At 38.3% G+C, this 12,222-nt stretch overlaps 1 protein-coding gene across 8 annotated transcripts in view; it reads right to left on the reverse strand.

Moving 5' to 3' along the window:
- PAG1 (phosphoprotein membrane anchor with glycosphingolipid microdomains 1) overlaps window positions 1–12,222 on the reverse strand; it is a 203,795-nt gene that overhangs the window by 13,048 nt on the left and 178,525 nt on the right. For all 8 annotated transcript variants that reach the window (XM_023545818.2, XM_064267868.1, XM_003408362.4 and 5 more), the window contains one exon: window positions 7,863–7,922. In XM_023545818.2, coding sequence (XP_023401586.1) covers window positions 7,863–7,922 — 60 coding nt within the window. The remainder of the gene's footprint in view (window positions 1–7,862; window positions 7,923–12,222) is intronic.

The following is a 12,222-nucleotide window of genomic DNA, read 5'->3' on the forward strand; positions in this document are numbered from 1 at the left end:
GTTGAAGTCTTCTAATATAATTGTGGAACTATCTCACTTTTCAAACCTGTTAGAGTTTGTTTTATGTATCTTGCAGCCCTGTTGTTGGGTACATAAATATTTAATATGGTTATATACTCCTGGTATATTGTCCCTGTAATCATCACATAGTGTCCTTCCTTATCCTTCATGGTGGATTTAACTTTAAAGTGTATTTTGTCAGAAATGAATATTGCCACTCCTGCTCTTTTTTGAGTGTTGTTTGCTTGATATATTTTTTTTATCCTTTGAGTTTTAGTTTGTTTGTGTCCCTAAGTCTGAGGTATATTTCTTGTAGGCAACATATATATGGATAGTGTTTTTTAATTCATTCTATCACTCTCTGTCTCTTTATTGGTGCATTTAGTCCATTTACATTCAGTGTAATTATGGATAGGTATGAGTTTAGTACTGTCACTTTGATGTCTTTTTTTGTGTGTTGTTGACAGTTTCTCTCACTTAATGTTTTTGTGCTGAAAAATTTATACGTTTTCTTTTCCTCTTATTCGTTGTTGTTGATTTTGTTTCTGCTGAGTCTCTATTTTTTTCTTGTATTTTATTTTAATTAGTAGGATTGTTAGTCTCATTTGTGGTTACCTTAATATTTACTCCTATTTTCCTAAGTTTAAACCTAACTTTTATTTCTTTACATCACCTTGTCTTCCTCTCCATATGAAAGATCTATGACTACATTTCTTAGTCCTTCTTTATTGTTTTAATGTTGTCTTCTTTTACATAATGATATTGCCATTTCCCTGTTTTGAGCATTTTTTTAAAATCTTGATTAATTTTTGTGATTTCCCTATCTGAGTTGACATCTGATTGCTCTGTCTAGTATTTTAGTCTTCGGTTGATATCTCATGTTATTGATTATCTAACCAGAGAACTCCTTCTAGTATTTCTTGTAGTTTTGGTTTGGTTTTTAAGAATTCCCTAAACTTCTCTGTATCTGGGAATGTCCTAGTTTTGCCTTCATTTTTGCTGGATATATGATTCTTGGTTAGCAGTTTTTTTTCCTTCAATGCTTTATATAAGTCATCCCATTGCCTTCTTGCCTGCATGGTTTCTGCTGAGTAGTCCGAGCTTATTCTTATTGACTCTCCTTCATAGGTGACTTTTCGTTTATCCCTAGCGGCTCTTAAAATTCTCTTTTTATCTTTGGTTTTGGCAAGTTTGATCAAAATATGTCTTGGTGACTTTCTTTTAAGATCTACCTTACATGGAGTTCGATGAGCATCTTGGACAGATATCGTCACCTCGTTCATGATATCAGGGAAGTTTTCTGCCAACAAATCTTCAACAATTCTCTCCATATTTTCTGTTATCCCTCCCTGTTCTGGTACACCAGTCACTCATAGGTTATTTCTCTTGAGAGAGTCCCACATGTTTCTTAGGGTGGCTGGGTTTCTTTTATCTGATTTTTCTTCAAATATATTGGTTACAAGTGCTTTATCTTCAAGCTCACCAATACTGCCTTCCACTGGCTCAATTCTGCTTCTCTGACTTTCTATTGAGTTGTCTAACTCTGTAATTTTATTGTTCATTTTCTGAATTTCTGATTGCTGTCTCTCTATGGATTTTTGCAGCTTATTATATTTTTCATTATGTACCTGAATAACCTTTTTAATTTCTTCAACTGCTTTATCTGTGTGTTCCTTGGCTTGTTCTGTGTATTGCCTGATCTCCTTCCTGATGTCTTGAAGAGTTCTGTATATTAATCTTTTGTATTCTGCATCCAGTAATTCCAGAAAAGCACCTTCATCCAGAAGATCCCTTGATTCTCTGTTTTGAGAATTTGTTGAAGTGATCATGGCCTGCTTCTTTATGTAATTTGATACTGACTGTTGTCTCCGAGTCATCTATAAGTTATTGTATGTTTATTTTATGTTTGCTTACTGTATCCTAGCTTCCTGCTTTGTTTTCTTTTGATATGCCCAAATAGGTTGTTTGAATGAGCTAGCTTGATTATTTTCGCCTTTGACACTCTAATGTCCTGTCACCATATGGCTAGAACTGTTATCAGGTATATGAGCCTAGGAGTCTATTCACTTGTCTGTATGGATTCAGCTCAGATGTCCAGGTAGTTGGTCATCAAGTGTGTGGTACAGGCTGTGTCCTACAGTCTTAGAGGGGCAGGGATGATTGGTGTAGGTACCTGTATCTGGTTGCAGCAGGGGGTCATGCTCTGAACAAGGCAGGGGGCTGACAACTGTCCCCAAGTGTCTGTGAGGAAAGTACATCCCTGTTCCCTACAGCGCACAGGCGGGTGGGTTCTGCACATGGACCACTGGCACCTAATACTTTTGATTGTAAGGACTGGTAAAATACCAGTTATCCTTGGACCCCTGTTGTGGGTGGCTGGGTGACCTGAGTGTAGCTACCAGTCCTTAGGCCCCTGATGTGGGTAGGTGAGGACCCTGTTTAATAGGCAAAGAGGTGTCAAACATCAAACACCCGCTTCTTCACCGCACAGGTGAAACAGCTGCAGTCTGCCAATGTGGGTCTATTCTCCTGAAATACACCCACACAGGTCCATGCAGAGGGGAAAGGTATTCAAAGCCCATGGACCATTTATGCCTGGACAGAAGCTGCTTCTGTCCTGAGCTCCCAGTGTCAGTGGAGCTGACAGATTATCTTTTCTCCCAGTTGTGAATTTATTCCTTCTCTGTGGCCAGGAGAATGGCTCAGAGTGCACAGCAGGACCTATCTCAGGCCCGGGGATGTGGACAGCCACTGAAGCTGGCTTGGGAGTGGAGGGGCATAGTAAAATATATGCAAGTACTTAGCTTTTGCTGGCAGCCCCATTCTTTTCTGGTTTTGGTGGTGTGAGTAGGCTGTGCGGCTGGCTGTTTCTCCCTGAGGAAACTGTGGCTGAACGCTACCACCAGCCCCCTGCTGTCGCTCCCAGGAATGGTGCCTGAGGTTTCCCAGTGATTCAGGTCTGCCAACTCCTCTCCACTTCTGAACCATCTCTCCCTCCCCCTGCCACTAAGTCTGTTTTCTAAGTGTGCCTTTGATGTTCAGGGCTCCTAGCTTGTCATAAGAATAATCGTTTCACTTGTCTTTTCCAGTCTTTGTTGTAAGAAGGTTTGCCAAAAGTGTCTGACTACTTTGCTGTCTTGGCACTGCCTCTGGACATAAATTTTCATTTCTCTTGGGCAATATGCCTTGTCTTTTAAGGAACTGCCAAACAGTCTTCCAAAGTGGCTACTTTATTTTACATTTCCACTGGCAGTGAATGAGAGTTCCAAGTTCCCCACATCCTTGTCAACACTTCTTATTATCTGTCATCTGTCTTTTTTACTATAGCCATCCTAGTGGGTGTAAAGTGGTATCTCATTGTGGTTTTGATTTACATTTCCCTGAAGGCTAATGAAGTTCAGCTGGTAACCCAAAGGTCAGCAGCTCAAATCCACCAGGTGCTCCTTGGAAATCCTATGTGGCAGTTCTACTCTGTCCTGTAGGGTCACTAGGAGTCAGATTTAACTAGATAGTAATGGGTTTTTTGGATCGCTAACGATGTTGAGCACCTTTTATGTGCTTATTGGCCATTATTTTTGGTATAACTTCTTTGGAGAAATGTCTGTTCAGACCCTTTGCTCATTTTTTAATTGGGTTGTCTTTTTATTACTTAGCTATATTTACATTTATATGACTTTATTAATTAAAAAAAAATTTTTTTTATTAATTAGACCAGTCATATTTGCATAATTACATAAAAAATGAGTGCTCTTGAGGTTTGCTGATGAACTTGAAGAGGGCAGGCAGAGTGGGAACTTTCAGAAGCCCCAGAGCCTGACCAGAACATCTTGTTTTATTTTATTTCATATCAGAATAATATTTCACCTGAAAAAGGGCAGTCAATCTCAAAGTGTGGGTCTTGGATCAGAAGCAGCAGGATTTGGAAAATTGTTAGAACCACAAATTCTAGGGCAGCACTCCAGATCCACTGATTCAGAAATCATGTGTATGTGTGTGTGTGTGTGTGTGTAGGGTGGCAATCTGTGTTTCACAAATCCACCAGCTGATTCTGGTGTCCACTAAAGTGTGAAAAACACTGGATTTAACTGTTCAACTCTTCCTGCATCAAAGTGGCCTGAAGACTACTTCCTGGTATTCCAATTGGCAGTACATATGTATGTGTAACAGTATTATTATTTTTTTACTTAGTTGCATGTTATTGGTTAAATATATATTTATAGACTGGGTTTATTTTCTTTAGTGGGAGAATTCATTTTTATCTGCAAGCAACCAAGAAATGAAATTTAGAGACCATCACCTTCTGAGATGGTCTTTCCTATGGTAAAAAAAAAAAAAAAAATTATAAGAGGAGGTAATTTCCCAAGGGCACCTACTCTGTCTCACTAATACATCCTATACTACCTTTAATATCAAAATGGATTTAATTTTCTTTGTTAACAATAGATCAAGTCCTAGGACTGATTTTTTTTTTTATGTTTATTGTTAGAAATCATGACTAGAAATAAGTAAAAATCTCCTTCATTGCCTATGCTTATTTTTGCAATAGTGAATGAGTCATTCAAATACCCAGGAAATAAATGGACATGCTTCCTGACAGATGTGTGGCCTCCCAATTGCCCAGAGATGTCTTCCTGCTTTCACATATCTCACAGACTACGGAAGAAGTTTTCAGCTGGCCTCAGAAACTTAAGATAAGGCTGCTTCATGTTAATGGTCATTTGTATGAGACCTTGTCACTGCCCACTGGTGGCTCAGTTGTTTAATTAATTAATGCATTAATTTTTATTGTGGTAAAAATATATACAACATTTGCTGATTCGACTTTTTTTTACATGTACTATTCAGTGAAAGTGGTTATTATTCATCATGGTGTACAACCATCACTACTACCTGTTTCCAAATTACTCCACCACCATTAATGGAAATTCTGTGCTGGTAGCTGGATTTTTCTAGTCCTTGACAATCCAAGCATTTGGAATCATAGAAATAATCTTTGGAAAACTTGCCATGTTGACCTGATCATTCTGATGAATATTAAGTTAACATTCTCTCTCACCTTAGTGGTTTTAATGGAGAAATGGCTCTCAAATTAGAACTATAATTTCTTCAAATTGAGGAATTAAAAAAAAAAAAAAAACTAGTTAGTAGCAAACACGTGGAACTCATTATTCCAAGTAGTCCGAGCCAAAAATGTGGACAGATTATAAAGAGTGAAATCATGGATGACAGTGATGAGGGGAACCAGTATGTTAGGTATTTATTCTTCACCTTTGAGGGTACATCAGAGAGGACAAAAATACTTTCACCTGTATTGTGAAAATGGCCCCTCATGACCATTTCTGTTTCTCTCCTTCCTTCCTCACAATCCCTGCCATTTATGCTACCCACTCTTCCTAAGAATCTTGGGTCTTCTTGGCCTTTATACTCTTTTTACAGGCTCTTTCATTAACCTGTAATAAGCATAAACCTAGTGTGTAGAGGGAATAATAATATATTTCTGCTTTTATAAAAGCTTTTCAAGTCTTCCGATATTCCTTTTGAATATTTATCTTCTACGGCTATTATTTCTAATTTGTATACAGGTTTCTCTTCAAGTTCCCTTGCTATTTAACTTTCAATTTTTCTCTTTTTAAAATTTTTCATCTTTATTACTTGCTCTGTGAATTGTTATTATGTTCTCATAAATTACCCTTTTCCTTTTTCCTATTTCTTTTCTTTTTATAAACAACCCTTTCTCCATCACTCTGTTAAATTAGGGTAATTGTGCTTAAAACTCAATTCCCAGTTTGGATTGTATAATATTTTATTATGTGAATATAAAAATAAATGATTTCCATATTTACTTTCCTAAATCTTCTTCTTAAAGTTAATGTATGTGAATCACAGTTCTTTATTTTATATTAAAAATTCATCAATGTAAATAGGTCCTATTGTCAAAAACAACTAACAAATGTTAGGTAAGAAGAAAAATAATTTAAAATTTTACACAGCCTCAATTTATTTTAAATAATTAGTTTACAGCTCTCCTATATATTTTGTTTTTTGGTTTCAGATGGGATCAAGTTTCCTTAGTTGGCTTAACCAAACCCATTGTCCTCGAATCAATTTTGACTCATGGTGACCCAATAGGGTTTTCTTGGGTATAACCTTTAAGGAAGCAGATCGCTGGACCTTTTTTCCTTGGTGCTGCTGAGTGGGCTTGAACCACCAACCTTTAGGCTTAGTCAAGCACAAACTGTGCCACCCAGCTGGCTTAAAAAAGCACAAAACCAAACCTGTTGCTGTTGAGTCAATTCTGACTCATAGCAACCCTATATGACAGAGTAGAACTGGCCCACAGGGTTTCCAAGGAGCAGCTGGTGGATTGGAACTCCTAACCTTTTAGTTAGCAGCTGAACACTTACCCACTGTACCACCAGGGCTCCCCAGTTGGCACGTCGTTTTTGTTATGTGCCATTGAGTCAGTTCTGACCCATAGTGACCCTATGTACCACAGAACAAAACACTGTCTGGTACTGTGCCATTCTCACAATAGTTGTTGGGCTTGAGCCCATTGCTGCAGCCACTGTGTCAATCCATCTCATTGAGGGTCTTCCTCTTTTTCACTGACCCTCTACTTTACCAAGCATGATGTCCTTCTCCAGGGACTAAGCCCTCCTGATAATATGTCCAGTTGGCTTAATTGGTCCTAATTCATGCTTTTTTTAAAAATGTAATTCTGGCTATAGTGTGGAGGATGGACTGGAAAGAGACAAAAGAAGCTGCTAAGAGACCTGGTAGGAGGGTACTTCTGTGGTCTAGTGGGGGCTGGCCACAGTGGAGATGGAGAGAGGTGGGTGTGTGAAAGAAAAAGTTTGGAGTAGAACTGAAAAAGCTTAGTTACCGACTAGGTGTGAGGGCAGTGAGGAAAATGAGTGTCAAGGATGATTTACAGGGTTTTGGCTTATGTAAAAAGGTAGATGGGTGGCAGATCCATTCCCTGCGGCAGGGAACATGGGCAGAGGTGGCAAATATCACCTAAGGAAAGCACGCTGCTACTTGAACTTTCAGTGTGCGACTGTAGTCTATTGTCCCATTTCAATACTTTACTCAGAGTCATAGAAGCGATGTACCTGCATATACACATCATTTTTTACATGTACAGAATTTCCTATGATAGGAATCCCAGATACAAGCAGTATGAAGCTAGATAAATTAAGGTGTTCATGTCTGTCTGTGCCTAGCTTGACATAATAACATATCTATTGGCTGTTGCAATTTTCATTATTCACTGAGAGTTCAACCAGTGAATTTTCACCCCTGGTGCCAAGAAATATGCAATCCTTTCTTGCCGGCTGTATGTCTGACCCCAGCTCTAGCCTGGAATCAACTTCCTGAAATTACCTGCTCTCTGAATCCAAATTCCTCACTAAGCCTGTCTCCTTCTCTCTCTCTCAGGTTAGATCAAGTTCCCTATGCTCACCTGTCACAATTTCCTGTATCTTCTAACTCAACATTCATTTCCTTCTAATGTGGGCTCCCTGGCTGCTAAGGCTCCCATACTTAAATTTCTCATCCCCATTTTCACCCCCCTTTCTGTATTTTTTTTTTTTTTTCTGATCTTTCCTTCCTACTCAGTTTCTTTTACTTAGCTGATCTGGTCATTCTATCTTCCTTCTTGTCTTATCTGACGCCAGTCACTCTATCTCCCTCCGAGTCATTATAAAGCCAACATCTCCAAACCTTGATCTCAAACATAAGTTTAAGGGAGTATTTTAGCTTTTTTAGACAAAGGGTAAAATTACAGTGCATTTATTCAAGGACAGAGGCCCTATTCTTTATTACAGGAGCTTTCTGGTCATTTAAAAGGAAACAAAACTTACCTCTTCATCTGTAAGAGTTGGATCTTCTTCTCGAGACTTGTATGACAGTGAACTAAATCTCTGAGAACAAACACAGAACAAAAGAAAGTAGTTTTAAGCTATTAATTCAACTTTTTTTTTTTTGCATATTTTTTGATATGTCTGTAAAAATGTTTTCAAATTATTTTTTATGTATTTGGGATGTAAACACAAAGAAATTATGTGAAGCATTTGAGAAATAAACACAAAATCTATTGTGTGATCTTTTTGATGCCTAGTAGTATTACACTTACAGAAATTTCTTGTAATTTTATATTTGAATCTGTAGGTACAAATGAGCCAAATAATTATTTAGGCTACTAAAAAAAAAAAAAAATACTTTTTTTTTTTTTTTAAAAATCAAATGCCTGAATTTTATATTTCCACAGTTTGTATTAGTTATCAGAAAGATCCTTGAGTTATCTGGAAACTTTTCAAAGCTAATATCGAAATCAATTCACATTTTGTGAAATATGATTAGTGCAAAGGGGAACAGGTTGATTGTTCAGTGTTTCTTATAATATGAACAGGGTAAGAATATTCTGCAAGATAATTATTCAATTTGCTGGGAAGAACCAGTCTCTGAACTGTTGGAGAGGGGGAGATAGGTGATGCAGTAATCAGGAAATATGCCTAATTTGCTTTGTAAAGGAAATCGGACTCTGAAATTGTCACGGAAGAGAATAAGAGTCACACTTTATGTCAGGATTAAAAGACCTTGAGAGGATGTCTAGTAGCACCCCCCTCCTCCCGCAAATAAATTTGTCCTGTTAAAATAAGGATTTATTTAAACCTTCCCAGATGTAAACAAAACCCCCAAATAAACAGTTTAAGACTTTCCCCAAAGGTTCTTCCTTTGGCAAACCATCCTTATATACTTAACTACCCCTCCAACACCCAGCTCTATCCAGGCCAAGGGATTTTCAAGTCCTATCATTCTTATTCTTACTTAGCGTTGATCAAAAATCTAACTGATTACTGATTAAAAGAATTGAAAAAATTGAGACACAGAAGAATTTGTTGAATTTGCTCTAACAAGTAAAATCATGCAGGGTTCTCCCTCAGTAAAATAAATTTAATGTGCAAATCTGCTCAACTTATTTGATAAACATGTTATGTACATGTGGTTGGACAAACTGGATACTAGACAATTTCCTCTTGACAGGCTGGAGAAGGGTGTCCCCAGGCAAGTCAGAGTGTCATTTCCAAAGTCAAGTCACGCACAGGATATGAAACAACACAGCCTGAGTGTGGATGGCTGGCAAACACAAACGGTGGACACACACACCTTGAATTAAATGATAAGCGGATGGCTCTTGATGATTTTTAGGAAGCCTATGGATTTGAAAGGTCAAGCCTGAGAAAATTCTGGATTTGTCACAAGCAGTGTCCTCACGCCAAAGGAACGTCTACGTCTGTGAATGGGCCTAACACATACCGTGTTCTGAGCTCCATATTTTGGTGTGACCCAGCTGACTGAATATGAAGTTGAAGCTCATGAAGACTACTCAAATGTGAACAGAATTGTACTTAAGGCAAACACAGTGATTTGAGATAAAGGTGGAACATTAACACTGAATGACAGACCCTTGAGTATCATGAGAAGTTTGTTTTTTCCTTACCAAATAAAAATCAAATGTGTGATATAATTCATCAATTAGACAAATACCTAGATGGGCAAAGACGAAGGCAACACTATTTTTTGGTGGTGTCACAAATGGAACAGATGGCATATTGGCAGTGAAATTTAGCATAAAAATCCTTAAGTGGTTTTCTTTTGATTGTACAGTTCAATCCAGAAAAATACTTACTAAATACAACTGACACAGCCCAAATCATTAAACATATCTCTTATTCATTCACTTACCACTTTTTAAAAGGACACTGCAGTTCTATCTTTTGAGGCCAGCCCTGGACATGCGTTAGACAGGTCTGTGCAGGTAACCCCCAGCAAGATCTGCTGCTGCTTTAGCTGGGGACCACTTTCCCTCTGAATAGACTTAAGTTAAATGTGGCCCTGGGGGTATCATTATTTAATTAATTCTTCAAAATGTTAACCACATCAGTCAAGTTCCTGTCCCCACAAATAAAGTTCTCTTAAGAGTGGTTTGAGTGACAAGTTAAGTCTATGGGAATACACTTCTTTGTAACAATATCTAGGAAAGATTTTTTTAAAAACAACTTTTACTGCGAGGTGCAATTAGATAATGTTCTTGAGTGCTTAAGAAATGTCGTATGCTTTATGTCAGTTTCAATACAAACAAATAAGCTTATCAAGCCTCTGGATTTTTTTTTTTTTTTAATTAAACATGTCTTAAGGCGCTATTAACACATTCTGAGGAAAAGTAAAAAAATTCCAAGAAAAAGCTAAAATTATGCAATTTGTGAAAAATCTGAGATGTGTAAACTTGGCAAATGCCATATAATTAATTTTGGGTATTTAAAAAATTTTAATACATCTACAAAGAAAAAAAAGGATGAAGTTCATTATATAGTAGGCCATATTTAAAATTTTTTTTACTGCACAATATCTGCATTCTCTTATCTGAATTTTGGCATCACTTTCTTGACTAACGAAAGCCTGGCTCTCCCTGCTGAATACACTGCTTTTCCAGCCGTCCTTTGCAAGTGGTTGGTGTTCCTCCTGGCATCCTTGTACCATGTAGCCAGGACATGGCCTCAGTCATTCCCAGGCCATCCTTCTTCCTTTCTCCCCTACAACTCCCAGTGTGCTACCGACCTGTATCACCCACTACGCTTTACCCCAGGCTGGTTATCCCTCCCACCATTTCTCAAGGACTTTGGCCCCTCATTGATTCTCTAGCTCATTTCCTGTTTTAATTCTTGGTGATTTGAACAAACATGTATCCTTCCAAACCCTGTCTGTCAGTTCCTTGACTTCTCCCCCACTAACCTTGTCCTCCACCTGACCTCACCACTCACTCTCAATAGTTACATCCTAGACTTTCACTTATGATCAACTACAACCTCCTTTTGGACCAGCTGCCATGGTTCCAGTTTATTCCTTCTATAAGCCAACTCAACAATCCTTCCACACTACTGGGATCCAACCACCTTGTCAATGTATCCATTCAATGTATCACCTTCTTGATGTTCTTTGTTTTATTTAGCTTCAACTCCATAGTCAACCATCATAATCGCCACTTTAAATGTTCAACTCCCTGCTCACTGGTGAGCACAGTCCTCAAGGGAGTCCTTAATGCTGCTCCCTGTGGTACTATGTTTCCCTCATATATCCATCCTCCACTCTCCTAGCTGTCTACGTCACATCTTCTCTCTCCCCAACCTCAATACCTTCTCACCCATCCTTACTCTTAGCTAATGACTTTGCTTCTTAGTTCACTGAGAAAACTGAAGGAATCAGAAGAGAAATTTCTTTGAACACCTACCCCACACCCATTCCCCACCAGCCTCTGCGGTCATGTGTTTCTCCTTCCTCAGTTACCACAAATACACATTCTATGCTCCTCTTTTAGGTGACTCCTTCCTCCTCTGCATCTACTCATGAAACAACTCCAGAAAGTCTCCCATTTTGTCTACATCATCCGCTTTTCCCTTCATGTGGGATCATTCCTATCCTATTATTTCTCCCATCTTAAAAAAAAGAAACAAAATCAACCTTTCTTCTAGCTTCACCTTTTATTCTTTTATAGCAAAACCTCCTAAAAAGAGTTGTCTAAGTGAGTCACTCAAATAATTTTTCTCCTTTTTTTTTTTTTTTTTTTCTTTCTCCAACCCATTTCAGTCAAGATTCTGCCTCCAGCATGCCAATGAGCTGCTCTTGTCAAGGTCACCAGTCACCATCACATCACTAGTGTGACAATCAATTCTCAGTTGTCATCTTTCCTGACCTGTCAGCTGCATGTGACACAATAGACTATTCCTTCCTCTCTGGACACTCTCTTCACTTTGGCTTCCAGGACACATCACTTCCTTGCTTTTCTTTCCTACTTTAGTGTGCTCTGCTGGGTCCTTTTCCTTCCCCGGACCTCTATCCTTGGGACTTTTCTAGTTCCTATTTACAATCTCTCATTCAATGATCTCATAGCTTTAATAACCACATTTTTGCTGACAACTTTTAAAGGTACAAATCCAGCAGAGGCCTTCCTCTTAACCCTGCTCATCTACCCAGCTGCTATCTGATATCTCTAGCTGGATGTCAATATTTTTCCTAAATGAAACGAGTCCAACACTTGATGCCCAATCTCCCCCAAATCTGCTGCCCCTAGTCTTCAGTTCATGGTGATTCTATCCTTTCAGTAGCTTACACCAAAACCTAGGATTCATGTCTTCTTTCATACTTGATCTTTCAGCACATCTC

This window comes from Loxodonta africana, chromosome 14 (assembly GCF_030014295.1).
Source record: "Loxodonta africana isolate mLoxAfr1 chromosome 14, mLoxAfr1.hap2, whole genome shotgun sequence".
NCBI lineage: Eukaryota > Metazoa > Chordata > Mammalia > Proboscidea > Elephantidae > Loxodonta > Loxodonta africana.